Source organism: Terrapene carolina, unplaced genomic scaffold (assembly GCF_002925995.2).
Source record: "Terrapene carolina triunguis isolate 2854851 unplaced genomic scaffold, T_m_triunguis-2.0 Scaffold58, whole genome shotgun sequence".
In the NCBI taxonomy this organism is placed as follows: domain Eukaryota; kingdom Metazoa; phylum Chordata; order Testudines; family Emydidae; genus Terrapene; species Terrapene triunguis.
Window position 1 is genome coordinate 38,120,655 of NW_020664409.1, and position 19,745 is coordinate 38,140,399.

Here is a 19,745-nt window from a genome sequence, read left to right on the forward strand (position 1 = left end):
GGGAGGGGGATTGGGAATAAGGAAGGGAAGCCTAAGGGTTATATGAACAATTGTAACAATCTAAGAATTGGCTTTTGAAGAGAGAGCACATTGAAGGGCTCCCTCTTGCAAAGACCTTAACACCACCAACAGCAATATTACTTCAAAATGAGTGGAGGGTCCTCTGCATCTCATGGGATGGGGCCTTTGGATTGTGATTTACATTTAATTTACCTCAGGCTATGTCCTGTGTTGATTAGAAATAGATCTTTAGCCTCAAGCTCTCTACCATAATACAATTTCTTCAAGATGATTTAGTTGGTGTTGGCCCTGCTTTGAGCAGGGGGTTGGACTAGATGACCTCCTGAGGTCTCTTCCAACTCTAATATTCTATGATTCTAAGATTTCTGTTCAGGGACAGTTGACTCTTGAAAATGTACTGTTAGATTGAATAAAGCTATTGCAACGTATGCTTAATTTACACTGGTATGCAAATCCTCAAGTATTCTAAGTGTTAATAATGTTCCACTTTTTAAAAACTCAAAATAGAATTCAGAATGTCTACAGAGGATTCCTAATAACACATGACTTATCTTACCAACTTGTTTGTACACTGGACTGGAAGAAAAGGAGTTTTTTCCTTAAAATTAGAGACTCATCTATCCACTGAAACAGACAAAGCAAGCAAGTCCCTGTGGTAATTTTTGTTTATGCCCGCAAACCACATTATAACTGTAAGTCACAACTGGAATTCTTTTCTTTTTGGAAAGTGGTTATCTATTAAGCATAACTGTTTTAATATTTTCAAAATGCTTGAATGTTTTAACAGCATTGCATATTTTAACAGTTGTTTTCAACTGACAAGTCATTAGGATGGTACAGCATACTCAGTTACATATTCCTCATCAAGTTAGGTAGATTTCCTTGCATATTACTTGAGTAATTTGGACCATCTCAAAAAAGAAACATTAGAAATGGAAAACATACAGAGAAGGGCAACAAAAATGATTAAGAGGGTGGGAAATCTTCCATATGAGGAGAGATTAAAAAGACTAGGACTGTTCAGCTTGGAAAAGAGATGGCTAAAGGTGATATGATAAAGGTCTATCAAATCATGACTGGTGTGGAGAAAGTTAATAAGGAAGTATTATTTACTCCTTCTCATAACACAAGAACCAGGGGTCACCCAATGAAATTAATAGGCAGCAGGTTTAAAACAAACAAAAGGAAGAATTTCTTCACACAATGCACAGTCAACCTGTGGAACTTGTTGCCAGAGGATGTTGTGAAGGCCTGAACTGTAACAGGGTTCAAAAAAAGAACTAGATAAGTTCATGGAGGATAGGTCCATTAATGACTACTAGCCAGGGTGGGCAAGGATACAACCTCATGCTCTGGATGTCCCTAGTCTCTGACTGCCAGAAGCTGGGAGTGGATGACAGGGGATGGATCACTCGATGATTGTCTATTCTGTTCCTTCCCTCTGAAGCACCTGGCATTGGCCACTGTCAGAAGACAGGATACTGGGCTGGATGGGCCATTGATCCAGTATGGCCGTTCTTATGACTAGGAATCTATGCCCTTGCACTACCTGCATTTTTATAAGATTCTCGGAGCATACGGTAGAATGAAAGGAAGAGGCTTCTACAGCAAATGCACATTACAAAGTTCCATTCCAAAGACCTTTTTTAGGTGCTGGTAGGGACAAAAGGACTGCATTGCCAATTCTGGTAAAGACAGTTCAAGCCCTTTTGCATTCTTTGCTGCTAATTTCTCTCGCATTTCTCCCAACAGCTTTTCACCTGTGACTTGGATGTGCAGAGTATTCACTCTGATGACTGTCTGCTGTCCATGGATGTAGGCACAGCTTCCTTGTAGCCACTGAGTTAGAGACCTTGTTCTTGAAGCAAATCACATTAAGGCCAATAATTTACATAAACATTGGTTGGACCTGTCCAAAATCTGAACCCAGTCAAATTCGCACCAAGCGAGAATCATTCTCTGAGGCCAATAAGCCACCAGGTTACCACAAATATATTTTCCTGAACAATGACAAGGAATCCTTTTGATCCTTAGATCCACAGTTGCTGATCCTGCAACGTCTGTGATTGCTGCCACTATCTACATGGCTGGTGATGAGGGCTTCAAAGAACTCCCCACAAAGTGTCTTTTGTCTTAAAGTCTTAGTGATTTTTTGAATATAAGTCGGTGTGAGGCTACTCCTCTTCTGACTTTAGGGACCTGTGGTAGTTCATGTAAATGTATGAGATTTTTATGATTCTATTTAACATTTTAATTTTAACTGGGACTGCCGATTCGGAACCTGCCGTGTCCTCCAAGGAGGAAAGTAGGTGAAACATCTAATTTTGTTTGGTGGGAAGATATTTCTCTTTAGTTTTGGGACCTTCTTCTTGCATTTTGCTGGGTTTACTGCCTTGTAGCTGTAGTATTAAAGCACTCGGGGGAAAACCTGAGTGTATGGCTCTCCAGGTCATCACCGGATGCAGAGAGCTTGCCCTCCTCAGAAGCATGGCCATCAGGAAAAGGGAACTCTTTCGTCGTAGTTTCTCATGAGTGACTGCTGCTCTGTGCAAATGGGGGTGAGGTTGCAATACCCTGACTGGACAAAGAGCTTGCCATGGGGCCTTGGGAACCACCTGAAAAGATCTTCCTGCTTCCCAAGCTCGTTAACTTCCATTTGAGTACTTAAGGACAGACTTATGAGCATTTGGGGCTTTGCTCAATAAAATATTAAGTGTTTTGAGAACAGAAAGGGACTTCCCACTGCTGAAAAACAAATTAAAACTGAAATTATAATACAATTGTTCAGGATAAGCCAAACTTCCAACTTGTTCAACTGGCAAAACCTGAGGCAGATGCTCATGAGGGGCATCATGTGGCTTAGTCTGAAGAGCCCCAGCAACAACACTGGACTGTCTCCAGCTTCCACAAGGAAGAGGTGTAGCTCATTGTTTATGGCTGATGCCACGTGCTAGAATGATGCCTTCAGTGACGACTGCAGAAGAAAGGTGCTGAAAACTTGAGTCTAAATGGTTTAAAAAACCCTTTTAGCATTAGAAAAGTAACTGTTATAAGGACTTCTTAAAAATAAAATGATGTGTTTCTGAAATTTATTACATATTCAAGGATCAGTCCACCAACCCTTACGTACATAGCAGTCAATGGTACCACTTATATCTGTAGAAGTTTACTCATGTGAGTAAGGGTTTGCTGGAACAGCTCCCTACATTGCAAAATAAAAAAAAACCATAACAGTGAACAGGGGCAGCTCCAGGCACCAGCACACCAAGCGCGTGCCTGGGGCGCAAGCCACGGGGGGCGGACTGCCGGTCGCCGTGGGTGCGGCAGTCAGGGAGCCTTTGGCGGAGTGCCTGCAGGAGGTCCGTCGGTCCCGCGGTTTCAGCGGCAATTCGATGGCGGGTACGCCGAAGGCGCAGGACCAGCGGACCTCCCGCAGGCATGCCGCCGAATCCGCGTTACCTGCCGGACCTCCCGCAGGCATGCCACCGAAAGCTGCCTGACTTCCGTGCTTGGGGCGGAAAAATACATAGAGCCGCCCCTGACAGTGAAGTATAATTGTAACAGGGTAGTTGGCCCCTTAAATGGAATTGGGCCCAGCTCTCCTGTTTCAATCCAGGTGTGCCCTAGTTTGGTGTAATGTCCCTAGAAATTAGAAGTGAGAGACACCCCAAAGGCAAGGGAGAGTTTAGAATGCTGAGTCCTTAGAGGGAAAGAGAGAATCCAGAGTTCTGAGAGGAGAAAGAGCTCAGAGCTTCAGGGAGGGGAGGCCCCTAATACAGGGAGCAGTGGCGCTGGTGAAAGCGGAAGGCAGGAAGGCAGTCAGGGGGTCACCTACAAATGTCCCCAGGCCAGAGAGCCAGAGCCAGAGAGAGCAGCAGAGGGAGATGCCTGCTGGCTCTTTCAGCATGAGAGCTGAAGCCAGGGGGCCAGAGAGGGTCGAGCCTGGAGAACAACTGAGGGGTCAGCCCGCTGGTATTTCTGGGCAAGTGCTGGAAGCCTACCCAGGAAGGAAACAAGGGGGAAAAGCACCCCACGGTTGGTGTGAGGAGTGGTGAGAGACACCAGAAGCATATCTGAAAGTCTAAGAGAGGCGAGAGATGCTGGAGCTGTACTGGAGAGCTGGAGTGCGGTGAGATGCCAGAGCTGTACTTAGTGTGTTGATGGACTGTTGGGCCTTGAAAGACTTGATGTTTGCACTTTGCTGGGGAATTCTGGATTATGGTTGTGGGACTTCTGAAATAAATTAACCTTGGAGAAGAGCTATTTATATGTGAAGAGCTTTTGTGGAGTTACTGGGGACTCCATCATGTGAGAGGCAAATGAGGAAGGCAGTCCAGTCATGCTGTGGCCTGCTGCAGAAGGGCACCCACCCAGGGCCGCTGTATGCCATTATGAAGGAGGATGCAGGCAGGCAATCCGCTCCTGGGCAGAAGACACCAGAAGAGGGAAATCAAGGCAGGCAACCACTTGCACAGCCAACCTGAGGCCATGAGGAGAAGGTGCCTTGAAGGTAGGCTCCCTGCCTCCATTTCCCCTTTCCATGGCCTAGCATGTCCACATTCACAATAAATCACAACTGGATAGTATAACATCATTGTACAGCACACAGAAACTATGTCACAAGAACAGCTGGATGAATAATATGTAAGAAATAATTCATATGGAGCTAGACCATCTCTAGCCCTTGTTTGGTTGTGCAAGGAAGTTAGGATCATCCCCAGAGAGGGGATGGAGACAAGGGACCCATGATGAATTTCACCTTTTTCCCCACTTGATTCCATACTGTCCACCAGCAAATCGTGATTTTCTCAAATATTTATTAGTTGAAATGTTAGCCGTGTGACTGGTCACCTTGTCACATGGTTGGTTTCTACCCCCTGATTCGAAGAATGCTACTCTCAGAATCAGATTTCTAATGCAAATTTTGAATGTTCATCGAAATTGAATACTAATATTCTCTCAATGGTCACTTAGAAATGGAGGTCTGTGTTCATTCCTGGGAGTAATCTTGTTGCATCCAAAAAATATTCTAGCAAACACAAAAGAGGTATGAACATCACAACAGGGATTTTGTTAAAAAATTCAAATATTCACAAGAGCATTTTTGCAAAATTTTCCTAGCTCCAATCAGCAGTTACCTTAAACTGTTTATTCAGGTAACAAACACTTGAGAAAATCAGAGAATATAAATGACAAGTTATTCTTTAATATTTTTTCTGCCCAAAGTAATAAGCATAAAGAACACACTGAAATGTCTAGCATTTTAAGTTCCACAAAATAAATGACTTAAATATACCCAAACATTTGGTCAATGATAACAATAATTTAAAAAAATGTTTGTAGGCAAATATTTCTTTCATAACTGAAAATATCTTTTAAAGTAAATTCTAAATCTTCATTCACTGTCAATTATCTTTTTGTTACTTTGCAAGAATCAAAAAGGCACAGAGCCTCTTAAAAACTCTTTGACAAGGAAATTATTTAAAGCACTTACATAACATTTAATTTAGCTGCCCTACTCACTAATCTTGTTTGCTGGAACTCTTTTGGTCTTTTTAAGGCATTGAATTTCCACTATTATCTGGATTCAAAGGGTAATGTGTGAGGAAAATCAAAATGAACTTCTTCCATTATTAAATTAATCTGCATTAATAAATGAATTTAGGCTAAATTATAATTTTGTTAGTCTATTTATTACTTGGAACCCATGGTATAATCCCTCTTGGAGATATTGTGGTTAAGGCTGATAACATAGTGTGAATGCAATTAATATAAATGTTCAAAAGTTAATTGACATATCTTCCCTTTCTATTTGAATGAGTTAATTAAATTTGTCTGCACTTAAAAAGGCCATATTTATTTCTATCTACCAAGGTCATTTTAATTGTATAAGCAAGTTTAAAAAAGTTATTATGTTCCAAATGTAACAGCTATTCATGCAGAGTGCAATTAGCAACATATAAAAGCCTATCCGATCCTGCAAGGAAACTATTTTTTCTCTTTTACCTCGTTAATGAAGTCCCCGATATCCCCAGGATGAGGAGCAGCTGATCTGACTGGGTACTGCGGTTCTGCATGGATTGGTCTTTCATCAAGCCGTCTGATCCCCACAGGTTTGATGGCATCTGGTTCTATGGTATCGGGTTGCTGAAGCTGGCTTAAATCATAGTCCTGAAAAGAAGGAAACAAAGAAAATGGGTCCAGAGATTTTTCAACACTTTTTATAGGAAAATAAAATAGAAAGCACACATTCAGCAAAGACATACCTTGCAAATCATAACATTTATTGAGAATGATTCTGTAGGTGTCCTAATGGAAATTTGCCATTTACATTCATGAATAATGAATAAAACCATCATTTCTTTTATACTCCGTGTCTACCTTCGCAATACCCTGTCAAATGTCTATATCCCATCAGCTTTGTAGTGCAGATCATCAATTTTCCATTGAGAAACAAAGATTTGGAGTAGCACTATTAAGCGACTAAACAATTTGCCTAGTAAATGCTGATTTACAGCATGTAGCGCAGATGCCAAATCTGACTTGTATTTTTCAAACCAAATAAATGCCAGACACCCTCATTCTGAGACATACGCAAGTGCAGAGTGCTGCAGTTTTATAATACCTTCAAAGACTGAGTTTAAGACTGCTTGCTGATTTCATGTGGCTTCCATAACAGGAGAGCTGAAGGGGGAAAATGTCATGAAAAGTACAAAGCTTCTCAGATTTGGCTTTAATTCTAAGCACTTTCTGGAGATTACTCTTGGATCTGATCATTAAGTACTTGATTCTGCAGATTCAGAACTCTGGCTGGTTGATGACACTAGCATAGCATTATGAATTCCATGTCATTAGTTAAATATCTATAGATTTAAGATATAAATCCCCATCCTGGGCTGCATCTGAATAGTGCCCAGCAGCTGGATGCCAGTCCAGTCCCTGGTGTATAAGTAGCATAACCTCAAGGCTGCTCTACATTATGCCAGCTGGCCACTGCCCCACGGGTCATTCCAGCAGCCAGGGGTCACCCGGCCACTCACTCCCACATTTTCTGAGACATGCCCCCTATGCTGGGACTTGGGTTGTGGGGAGTGTAGAAGCTGATGTGGTGGTCCTCTGCCATCAGAGAGCGTCTCCTGTATAGATGAACTCCTCATGGAGCTGGATCCATTGGCTTTCTGTATGCTTTGCACACTGAAGTGGGGATCAGGATCTGGCCCATGAATCTTTAGATCAGGACTATGCCATGTCTGGCTATCATCTGAATTAAATATAAAGATTGTTTTTTAAAATTATGGTCCTGAAGGTACTTTCAGAGGAAGATGTAAGGAGTTAAACCATGCCAACTGTATTTATTGGAAATGTTAAAAATCCCATAATATCATTTAACATTACTTTTCCACATAGAATTGGCCTAGTAAAGATTATCATTTATAATCGGAGCTCTCTGTATGTAGTGGGTCTCATTAAAGGCACTTCAGAAAATGTGACATAGGGTGTTTTTGAAAATGTTACTTTGTGACCCTCAGAAGATGACTAATAAAAGGGGTCGTGCAGATGGGTGGGTGGACAGGTCTCCTGATAGCAGTAAAATTTGTTTGGGAGAATTGTAACAAATTGTCATTTGCACTCTCCGTCCCAAAATTTGTTACTGTTCCTCAGCTTTGGGATTGAGACCTTCTGATGGCCATAAATATGTAGTTAAAAAGGTGGAACAGCATTGATGAGCTCTGGGAATGGAATTGCATACATTTAAAATTTATTGCCTGTTTTTTAATTAGCTGGTAAACTCTTCCTCTTTAAAGTGCTCAATACACAAAACAGAATAATAAAGCTGTCTCTACTAAATAGTATGTGAGGTCAATACAATGTAAGAACTGATGAAAGGTATACAAAAGGAAGAAAGAGCTCTTCATCCTTTCCTTCTATTAAATAAAATAAGCCAAAATAGTTTAGTGACATGTCACTATCAGAAAATTCAAGTAGAAGTAAAGCAGAATTTAGATTTAAATTTTAGAAATTATGAAAAAAGACTCTAAATATACTTCCCACACCCTTAGGAAAGACAAATGTGGAAAACATCAACAGAGAGTACTCAGCATTTCATGAGGACGCACTCGAGAAAATATGGTTAATAACCAATTTAATACAACTGTGAGGCCCTCTCTGATCATTCAATTTTTATAATGATATTAAAAAAGGCATTTTTTGAACAACAATCATACAGCAATATAATAACAAACAAGTCAGGCACAACAATTTAAATATGTTAGAGCTCTTTTTTTTTTGTAAGTTTCTAAATATTCCTGGTCTCTACAGCTATGGAGGTTACTCCCTATTGCAAGTGGGCACTACTAATGCCAAGTTTGTTTTTACACAGCCACCTAGACCTGTTGGTTCCCAGGGCTCAGTCTATGATACTCCCCTGCCTTGTTTTCCAGCTGTGGAAACTGGTCTCACAAGAATGTCATTATCAGGGACGGTATGGAACATTCACCAAGGTACATATTGTGCCTATTATCAGCATATATTATTCTCTGATTTCATTAAAACCTCATTAAAATCAATATCTACTATATATGTATATATATCAGTGAGCCATGTGCAGGATCCTAACCACTCCACCAAAATAATTCTAAATTGGCCCAAAGCCACACAAGCACTTGTCCAGCCTGTTGCTATAGACAGCAACGCTTTACAACCAGATTGAGAAAAGAGATGGGCTCCACACTTTGACCTGGAGTTCTGGAAACCAGACAACAGAAGTGAATTCCAGAGTGGAGAACCCGACACCAAGAACATTCTATCTAAAACCAATTCTACTTTTTGAATGAAGGGAAATGTAGATTTCAATATGCTTTTGGAATCAGGTAGAAACAGTGACTCAGTGCTTTTTACCCAGCCATCACAGCTTGATGTGTGCTTTCTCTCAGATATGCCGCAAGTCTCCATGACCCTGTCACCCTCTGGGGTTAACTGTTTTAGCACACACTGCTTAGGACTACCCTTGAGGACTGCTCATGAGCTTCATGTAGTGCAGAAAATGATGGCCTATCTATTTAGTAGTGCAATCAGTGTTTAGCACATACCACATGTGCTGCATGTATTGCAGTGGCTTCCTTTTTTCAATTCACAGAGTTGATATTAATCTAGAAAGCCCTATATATATAGCCCTATATAGTGTGGGTCCTGAGTGTTTAAGACATTTCCTCTTTCCCTCTTTAAACATGCAGCCAAATCACTGTTTGGCCCTAGTTTACGAACATTACGAACAAGGCTGGAAGACTATCAGCAAAGACAGCAGGCAATGTCTGGCAAATCTTTCAGGGTATCTCTACACAGCCAAGGTTGACAGCCTCAGGCATGAATGGCTCGCACTAGCGCTCTAAGAATAGATCTGTAGACAGCACTTTGAAGTTGCGGCTTGGGCTGGAGCTCAGGCTCTGATGCCTATGGAGGGGGGCAGGCGTCAAAGCCTGAGTCCAATCAACACACTGTCTACTCAGCTATTCTTAGAGTTCTAGCATGAGCCCCGCAAGCCTGAGTCTGTTGACCTAGACTGAAAGATTTGCTGCCATGGGCTGTGTAGACATATCCTCAGAGGCTCTCTTTACTTACCAGCATTTTCATCTTCTGTCTAGCCTAATCTCCAGCAGCTCTCAAATTAATCCCTCCCAGAGGCTTTCACATCAGGTAGATCAAATTAACCACAATTTATGACTAGGTGTAAGAAAAGACAGTTAACTTGTTCCGTAACTGGTGTTCTTTGAGATGTGTTGCTCATGTCCATGCCATATTAGGTGTGTGTGCTCGCCACATGCACCGGTGCCGGAAGTTTTTCCCTCAGCAGCATCCGTAGGGGACCAGTTCTGGCGCCCTCTGGAGTGGTGCCCGCATGGCGCGGTATAAGGGGCACCACCAGCTCCCCCATCCCTCAGTTCCTTCTTGCTGGAACTCCAACAGTGGAGAAGGAGGGCGGGTCATGGAATGGATATAAGCAACACATCTTGAAGAACAGTTACGGAAAAAGGTAACTGTCTTTTCTTGCTCATGTCCATTCCATATTAGGTGATTCCCAAGCAGTACCAATGGAGGCGGGTAGGATTTCACAGAAAGGTATAAAAAAATGGGGAGGATGGATCCGGGGAATAGTCTGGTGCAGTGGGGGGCAACCTGCGGCCTGCACACAGCCCATCAGAATAATCCGCTGGTGGGCCGCGAGACAGTGTTTACATTGATCGTCCACAGGCACGGCCGCCCGCAGCTCCCAGTGGTCGTTGTTCACCATTCCTGGCCAATGGGAACTGCGGGAAGCAATGCAGGCTACAGGGACTTGCTGGCCGCCACCTACCGCAGCTCCCATTGGCCGGGAATGGCGAACCGCGACCACTGGGAGGTGCGGGCGGCCGTGCCTGCGGACGGTCAATGTAAACACTGTCTCGCGGCCCACCAGCGGATTATTCTGATGGGCCGCGGTCAGGCCGCAGGTTGCCCACCTCTGGTCTGATAGGTTGCCTTTGGGCGCACCCTCAAAATGATCGCTTGGCCCCCTGCTTGTTTCGGGTTGAACCCGACTGAGCAGAGGGTGGAGGAGCATGGTTCGGACGGTGTTTATAGTCCTTGGCTTTCTTGTGAGGCAGGTCCTGATGAGTTTGGCTCTCATGGCCCTGAGGCTGCTTCGGTTTGAACTGCTTATGTGTCTGGCCTGGGACATAAAGCTGCAGAGTTTTCAGGGTGGTTCGGGAGTCCTTTAAACCATGCAGCTTGTTGTCTGTCTGTTCTGCAAACAGGGCCTAGCTGTCGAAGGGAAGGTCCTGTATCGACTCCTGAGCCTTGCTGGATAAGCCTGAGAGGAGCAGATGGGGAGCCTGCTGCATGGAGATGGCGGAGCCCATGGAATGGGTGGCAGAGTCCGCTGTGTCAGATGCTGCCTGGAGGGCCGCCCTGGCCGCGGCCGTGCCTTCACCGAGGATCGCTCGGAATTCCTTCCAGGATCCTTCAGGAAGGGAACCCTCGAACTTGGCCATGGCCTGCCACATGTTAACGTCAGAGTGGCCCAGGAGGGCCTGGTGGTTGGCCACTCTCAATTGCAGGCTGGAAGATGAATAAACTTTGTGTCCAAAAAGATCCAGGCTCTTTAAGTCTTTATTTTTGGGGGTAGCACATGCCCCGTCCCCAGGCTGAGTTCCGTTCGGAACTCACGAAGACTCTAAACTACTACTAAGGGTAACTAGTTCAACTACTAACTACATACAACTAAATTACAGGTTATGCAAGTTCACAAGAACGGAGAACAGGTAACACTAGTTGAAGCAGCAGACATTCCAGCACCGTCATTGGTGGCAAGAAGGAACTGAGGGTGGGGGGAGCTGGCAGCACCCCTTATTCCGCACCATGCGGGCGCCACTCCAGAGGGCGCCAGAGCCGGTCCCCTACGGCTACTGTTGAGGGAAAAAATTCCAGCACCAGTGCATGTGGCGTGCACACACACCTAATATGGAATGAACATGAGCAAGCACTAGAAGAAGAACCAGCAGGACTAGAACCTGGGATGTTCTAGGCCAGTGATACTTCTGCATTGCCATTGGAAGCTTGGGCTGGGTTTACACTGGAGGACCCTGTGAAGCTAGGCTCTTCAGGAAGTACCGCTCTGCATGGCCTGATTGGTAGCCCCTCACAGCCCACTAGTTGGCTTATGCTGGTATACTGGGAAGCCATCATGGGGAGCTGTCTGAGCAACAATTCAGACTGCCTGCTTGCTTCTGCTCTAGAGCTTTCTTTGCTATACACCCTAGACTCTGGCTTCTGACCCTAGTTTGTCCCTAACTGCTATTTGCTTGCTGTCTATAACTTGGGGCCTAACACTAACTTCCTGGTATCCTGACCTAACATAACGCTGCTACTCATCTCCTGACTGCAATTTAGTAGCTGACCGGTGCACACAAGCCACCCACCGCCCAGCCCTGACACTAGGCAGCTCTTGCACTAGATCAGATAGAAAAAGCTGTATCTCCTTCCCAGCAATCTCCCAGGTCAGGCTCATTGCAGTACCTCTTTGGAAGAAGCTGTGCCAGTATTGTGCAAACCAAATTATCAAACCAGATCTCCATAATATAATCCTAAATGATTACATTATACGATCAACTTGAAAAAAATATTACCTTTTAGTAGGAAATATTTTGCCTATTATTGCTGCTAAATACTGAAATAAGTTTACTAAATATATAATTTCTCACTATTTTTCAGTTTGTTCTCTGGGTGCATTTGGTGGCACTTTGTATATTCTCACTGTCTTATAGATATATGAGACAGGAAGCTCACGTTGCCTTTGGTATTGTTTCTCAGCCCTTGTAAAGACCCTTGTAAACATTATCACTGAAGCAGAAAAATCTTAATTTTTTCCCTTTCCTTTTTTAAAGAAAGGTATAAAGAAAAAAAATCTGAACATATTATTGAAAGGGTGAGCTAACAGAAACCTGAGATTTTTGAATTAGGCAATTTAAAAAAAATAAAGTTGACAATATCCCTTTAAATCATGGATGGTGGTGACTTTGCAATGGACAGCTCTGAGGGGAGATGTGGGTCACTGTTAGAGCCTGCCTTGCATTCCTGAACCCAGACACCAGATGAGACAGGTATTAAATGTCAACAAATTGGCCAAGCCCTAGAAATTAACCACTTCCTAACTAGGAGGTGAGTAACAGAGTCCAAAACCCCAAAGTTGATTCCTTTCTGGATCTCCAGCTCCACAGCACCTGGAAGCACATACCAAATTTCTCAACTACCAGAATAAGATAAAAATGCCATTTTACAATCCCCACAAATCACTCATCCAAGAGTATACCCCACTCCAAACAGAGAGGTTCCTCCCCTATCCTCTTGACATGTGCCTAAACAACTTCCTCCTGACACTACAGGGCAGTTGTCACCCACCAGTCCTTACTCCTAAATTGAAAACCTCTCCCCTTTCATGGTGTAAGATAGCTGTAATCCAATCTCAACCTTCCTTCCAAAGACCTAGGTCAGTGAGTACCAAAAACCTGACTGTAGGAAACTGGGGAAACCCCCCTGGATATGCTCACTTGTCTCCAAAGGGGTAAGTAAACATATACAAATAAAAAAAGCTTCAACTTCTCCCACAGCAACAAAACACTCTCCCTCAGCAGTTCAATTACATGAAGACAGTAGTCTTCTCAGCAGTCTAAGAGAGTGCTGTCACTGTAATTTCTCCCTGGCTAATGTCTTCATTACAAATACCACCAAGGGACAGGAGACTGGGTTGGGGGGTGCATCCAACTGAAGGCTCTTTCCCATCTTGGCAATGAAGGGAAGAGAAAGGAGCAACTCACTACTGAGCAGGTGAAACTTCCCTTTTTATAACAGCACTGTGGGATGAGGTCTTGATCACTAATTGGGGGCAGGAAAGGTGATTATAAAAAGCAATTGTCTCTCTCACCATTGGGTCTCTGCAGAATCCCAGCAGGAGATGAGGAGACAGACCAGGAATCAGGTGCTCAGTGGCCACTACACGGATGCTTTGAGCCCCTCCAATGTATTTTGTTTTGGACAGCGGGCAGACCTTTTTCTGGACTAGATACATCTCATGTATGTGCTGTATTCCAGAACAGCTGTATGATCCCAGAAGCCCACCTATATTTTAAATTTAATAGGTCCTTAAATCAGGGAAGTATGGTAAACTAAATTAAAGATGTATCTAGAAATACTCATTTGATGGTTACTAGAGTCTGTAATGCTATCATTATGAAGGGGAAAAGCATGTACAATGCACATATAGTTTCTCTGTCTCACAACTGTCTGACAACTATCTCTGACTGATAACTGAATGAAAAATTTTTGAAAGTGGTTCAGTTTAACAAATGGCGCTGTCTGCAGTGAATATTATCAAGAACAATCTCTTATGTAATTTCAAGGACCAACAACTGACCTTCTAATAAGTATGTGACACCGCTGCAAGTGGGAAAGAAAACTAATTATGCCAAGGAATATATAACTGGAAACTGGGTTTCAGCAAGTGCATCAGGAATACAATACAAAGTACTTTTATGCAACATCCTTCATACTAAGCATCTCAAAATGATTTACAGATAGGAGAAATTTTACAATTCATAAAAAAACCCAAAACAGATGTATTTGAAGGGAATCCAATTACAATGTATCAGTTCTCCTGAGTAAAACTTAAAGATTGGACTGCTGCCATGCATATTTAAATTATACGGATAGGCACACATTATATAGGTATTAAGCAAAGTATAAGGTTACATTCCCAAGTATTCAGGTGCATCCCAAATTTAATGTGTGAAAGCTGCCACAGTTGCATTGATTGGGGCAAAGCAAGTATTTGATACAGCTGTGCAATCCAAATTGGAACAAAACAAAATAATAGGAAATATTTTGATATGCTCAGTACATGAAAGCTGTTAAGAGTTTGGAAGATTGTAGCTCTGAAATTGGCCAAATTATGCCTTATCCTGTCTACATGTCTTGGAGTGAAAGAGGGAACAAGTCTAGCAGCTGAGGGGGAGGTTGTACAATTCAGTAGGAAGGAGCCATTATCCTCTCTTCCCCCAGGATATACCTACAGGGGAATGTCTCGGTGAGTGCAGGCTACATCTTTGCAACAAGTGTAGCAAGAGGCACTATGCTGGGACCTCTGGAAGTATGCTCATAGTCAGACCAAACGTCCATCTAGCCCAATATCCTGTCTTCCAACAGTGGCCAAAGCCAGGTGCTCCACAGGGAATGAACCGAACACCTAATCATTAGTGATCCATCCACTGTTGCCCATTCCCAGCTTCTGATAATCAGGGGCTAAGGACATCATTAACATGCCACAGTTAACATGCATCCTTCTACACTACTCCAGAGAAGAAGGTGCTTCTCGTGCCACAAAGTTCCACCATGCATACATCTAAAATTTAATTTAATCTAATTAGAGAAATGAATAGCAAAACACTGGCACCTTTCAAGATTAAGTTTCCTCAAAGAGGATTTTTATATACCATGTTTTTTCTTAATGTGGAAGCAATGTCATGGCTTTGAGAGCAACCGAAGGTAATTTTAAAAAATGCTAAAAGGCAATGCCTGTTGTGTTTGATTGTGGCTAGAAGCTTCTAAAAATGGGTAGGTAAACCTGACAGAGTACTACTAGTATCTTCAGACTGGGTAGTGTCCCTTCTGTCTGAATTGCAGGTTTGTGCAGACTCCCGATGAACAGGGCAGCTACGACCTACTCTTCCTGTTCTGGACCAGCTGCTCTGGTTGTATTTGAATGTTAAGATATTTACTTAAATCATTATCAAGAGTTTAACAGATTTTTTTTGTGATACAGTGAATTATACTGTGTGTAATTAGAGAACTGGATCTGGTCTACATGAATATGTATCATAACTGCACAAGCCAGATTCTCAATCAAGTGAACGGGCTAGCAACCTCTGTAAAAATACAAAACAGTGCACAAGTAGGGCAAATTTTTCAAGATAATGCTCAGATCCATGAATAAACTCATAAGAGTTCAAATAGGACCGTCCACAATTCCCGTGACTGTGTGCATAAACTGCATGACTGCATACACAAATGTCTAGTTGGCCACCTAACTAGCTATTTTCATATACAATTACCCAAACTGCATACACAGCCAAAGTAATTGTGTGTGGAATCACAGCTGCCTTTTATTTTAAATGTAGGACTTTTAGAAATTATACCCAGACACTCCATATTGCAATTTGACTTGACCAGTCTCTAACCTAGACAAATTAGAGGATTGGGCCAAAAGAAACCTGATGAGGTTCAACAAGGACAAGTGCAGAGTCCTGCACCTAGGACGGAAGAATCCCATGCACAGCTACAGACTAGGGACCGAATGGCTAGGTAGCAGTTCTGCAGAAAAGGACCTAGGGGTCACAGTGGACGAGAAGCTGGATATGAGTCAACAGTGTGCTCTTGTTGCCAAGAAGGCTAACGGCATTTTGGGCTGTATAAGTAGGGGCATTGCCAGCAGACCGAGGGACGTGATCGTTTCCCTTTATTCGACATTGGTGAGGCCTCATCTGGAGTACTGTGTCCAGTTTTGGGCCCCACACTACAAGAAGGATGTGGAAAAATTGGAAGGAGTCCAGCGGAGGGCAACAAAAATGATTAGGGGTCTGGAGCGCATGACTTATGAGGAGAGGCTGAGGGAACTGGGATTGTTTAGTCTCCAGAAGAGAAGAATGAGGGGGGATTTGATAGCAGCCTTCAACTACCTGAAGAGGGGTTCCAAAGAGGATGGAACTCGGCTGTTCTCAATGGTGGCAGATGACAGAACAAGGAGCAATGGTCTCAAGTTGCAGTGGGGGAGGTCTAGGTTGGATATTAGGAAACACTATTTCACTAGGAGGGTGGTGAAGCACTGGAATGCGTTACCTAGGGAAGTGGTGGAGTCTCCTTCCTTGGAGGTTTTTAATGCCCGGCTTGACAAAGCCCTGGCTGGGATGTTTTAGTTGGAAATTGGTCCTGCTTTGAGCAGGGGGTTGGACTAGATGACCTCCTGAGGTCCCTTCCAACCCTGATATTCTATGATTCTAAGGCTCAGACCCATTCACTAGAAGAACTATCAATTTCAGCAGAATTTATCTGCTGTTGCACCCACTTAGCTTAAGTTACCTCTTAAATAATATTAAAACACCCCCAAACCCTAACCTGGGAGGCAGTTTACATTGAAAATATTGGCCCCGATCCTACAAGGTGCACTTTGCAGGCTGAATCCTAGACTGGCTCAAGTCTACAGGCTCCAGGGAGTGCAGTGATCTACATAGGTGGTGCAGTTTTGCAGGAGTGCTACTATTTATGAAAAGCCATATCTGCACCAATAGTTGATGGCTTTTTTTATATTTGCCTTTCACTTTTCTGTTACTTTCTGCTGCTTTGGTTTTTCCCATTCATTTTTATTATCAGTCTATCTGGAGCACTACAGCTTGATAATTTCCTAAGATAACCAAGGAACCAGCTATCGTTTTTTATTAATAAAAAGTGAAAGTTAAGCCCAAAGCTGCAAATAAAGCTCTATACAAGGCCCCAGATTCTAGATAGGATAAAATATATTGCAATGATTTTTGTAATGGAATTAAGAAAACATTACCTTTTATATAATGAGGTAATGGTTCACAAAGGAATGAAAATAATTCTTGCACATGAGCATTGTATGTAATCATTCAGAAAACAAAGTCAAATTTTTGAATACGCAAATTTGATCCCAGTAGGAATTTCCTTTTAATGATAATAATGAAGATGCCTACTGGTTTACAACAGTTAGTTTATTCATTATCATTAAGAACTCGATATAAATGAATGCCAATCTTATATAACACAAAACAAAGGTTAAACGATGAAGGAAAATGAACTGATAAGGCCTTTTAAGTCACTTGTCTGATAGGAAGGTGAAAATAAAACATGATAGTAGGAGTTTACACTTTGATAGGGTAAATGAGCAATATCTTAATATATACAAGAAAAATACCAGTAGGGTCCACAGCACAAAACTGATCAGGTCTTAAGATCTAGATATCTATGAAGAGATTACTTAAAATTTCCATAAGTACATTTTCTTTTGGAATATTAAAGGGGAGAGCAGAAAGAGTGAAAGGCTGGCTGGATAAACTCGGAGGGCTACTCAAATATAAAGCATATTTCACTACTTAAGTGCTGGAACAAGTTTGTTCTTCTAATTATCAGGAATTATAAATAAGCTTGATCATTCTGTAACATGCCAAATACTTTATGTGCAATTTAGAAATTAGATCCATTCCTGCACAAGTCCATTCTGTTTTTATTTTTAATCTTCTGATTATCACCTCTAAAATAACTACTACTAAGTATAATAATACTAGTGAATGATTTCTGTCTCTCTCTCATACACAAAATAATTCTTATAATCAAAATGACAAACATCTGAGCTGTAGGCTTTCTGAATAGTTTTTGAATAAGAGTGTCTCTTGTAGAGAACTAAGATCTTAAGGGAAAATATACTCAGAAAAATCTTAACATTGATTTAGAAACTCTTGGAATGAAGAGGGTTGTAGGCAAGATAAAAATGTAAGTCTAAAACAATAGGTCCAAATCCTGCAACGCATATGATGAGTAGCACTTACTCACTTGAGCAGTCCTACTGACTTCAATGGACCAACTGCATAAATGCTATTCAACAGGAGTAAGGATTGCAGAATTGGTCCCAGAGTTAATAGGGGATTTGAGTATCAATGTATGTAACTTACTAAAGAAAAATTGTTATATAACCTAAAACAATGAGAAAAGAAGGGAACGATTCAATGTTATTTGGTCAACATTTACTTTGACATCCAAGTCAAACATCCCAGCGGCTCCATGTAAATCACATCAGTGTCCTGATTTATTTTTTAAAATGAATTACTGATGTTCATTGGTTGTGAAAGCTATATATATCAACTGTGTTGCACGCATGTGCTAAGTGCATTAACACTGAGTCAACATAAGGTTTTGATATTTAGAGCTGACTGTAGTGGTTACAAATTGAGTGCACATCATGTCAAGGGAGAGCATTATAGTGTCAGTCATTTGTCTATTACACCTATCGCATTTACTAACGATGGCAACCTCAAAGTCATGTAATCTGTTGATAATCAGTGCTGTCATTGGTGACTACAGAACTTGTCTAAAGCCTAAACTAGATATGTAAATTCAGGAGATAAGTATGAGATAATATTCAGATTGTGACGATTTTCTTTCCCTATAAAAATGTTGGGCTAGATCCTCAGCTTTTGAAGTCAACAGAACTATGCCAATATACACCAGCTGACAATCTCACTCGTTGTCTTGTACTCAATTGACCGTATCAACAAACATTGGAAAATAAACAACTCCCCTCCCCCCCGGCCTCCTCCGAGAGTCAACAGCTGTCTTCAGTACTTAGGAGACGCTTTCTACCCATCTTAAATGGAACATCACCTCTTTACCCCGGGCAGTCTCTCTTGCCAATCTAAATGTATTTGCCTATGATACAGTGGTGGTATTGTCTGACATCAGAAGGATGTATCTGTTGATGTGCTGGCCATGGTAACCTTCTCTAGCCCTCTGCCTACCACAGGACAAGTCAGCGCTGAAGGGACAGAAATCATGCCCCTCGCCAGTGCTGGGACATAGGGAGAAAGTGCAATACAAGCAGAATCTGTAATACAGTTTGTAATACAAGGCTATCACTGCCTCGCTTTTAAAAATCAGAATGACGAAATATTGCCACAGAAACATCACTATTATGTACAAGGTATAAAACTGAAAATAACATGATGCTGCCCTCAATGCTAATCTGAAAGAGATTTCTATTAACTAGAGAAAGAACCAATGTTTGGTTTGTATTCAAATACTGCCAGTCACATCCCATCCCATCAAATACCATTGTAAAAATCTCAAACATCAAATAGCATAAGGTATTCATTCACTGACTTGTGAATGAGAGCAGTAACTGGGCAGAACATCCAAAGGCAGCCAGTCATGCCATTGGTTACTGAAAACTCCATTTTGATTCCTTGTAGGAAGACCGTGAGAGAGAAGATGACACACGTCTTTCAGGAATTTTGCAAAGTTTGCAATAGCAGCTCAGAAAAAAAAATGACTGCATGATTGGTAATAAAAGAACATCTCACAGTAATTCAATTTCAGATTGCATTACAACAACTATTTAATGAATTAATTGA

General features: G+C 42.0%; 1 protein-coding gene across 1 annotated transcript in view; it reads right to left on the reverse strand.

Moving 5' to 3' along the window:
- Positions 1–19,745, reverse strand: part of CDH2 (cadherin 2) — a 196,338-nt gene that overhangs the window by 5,790 nt on the left and 170,803 nt on the right. Inside the window, exon 15 of the mRNA XM_026661747.1 lies at positions 6,028–6,192. Coding sequence (XP_026517532.1) covers positions 6,028–6,192 — 165 coding nt within the window. The remainder of the gene's footprint in view (positions 1–6,027; positions 6,193–19,745) is intronic.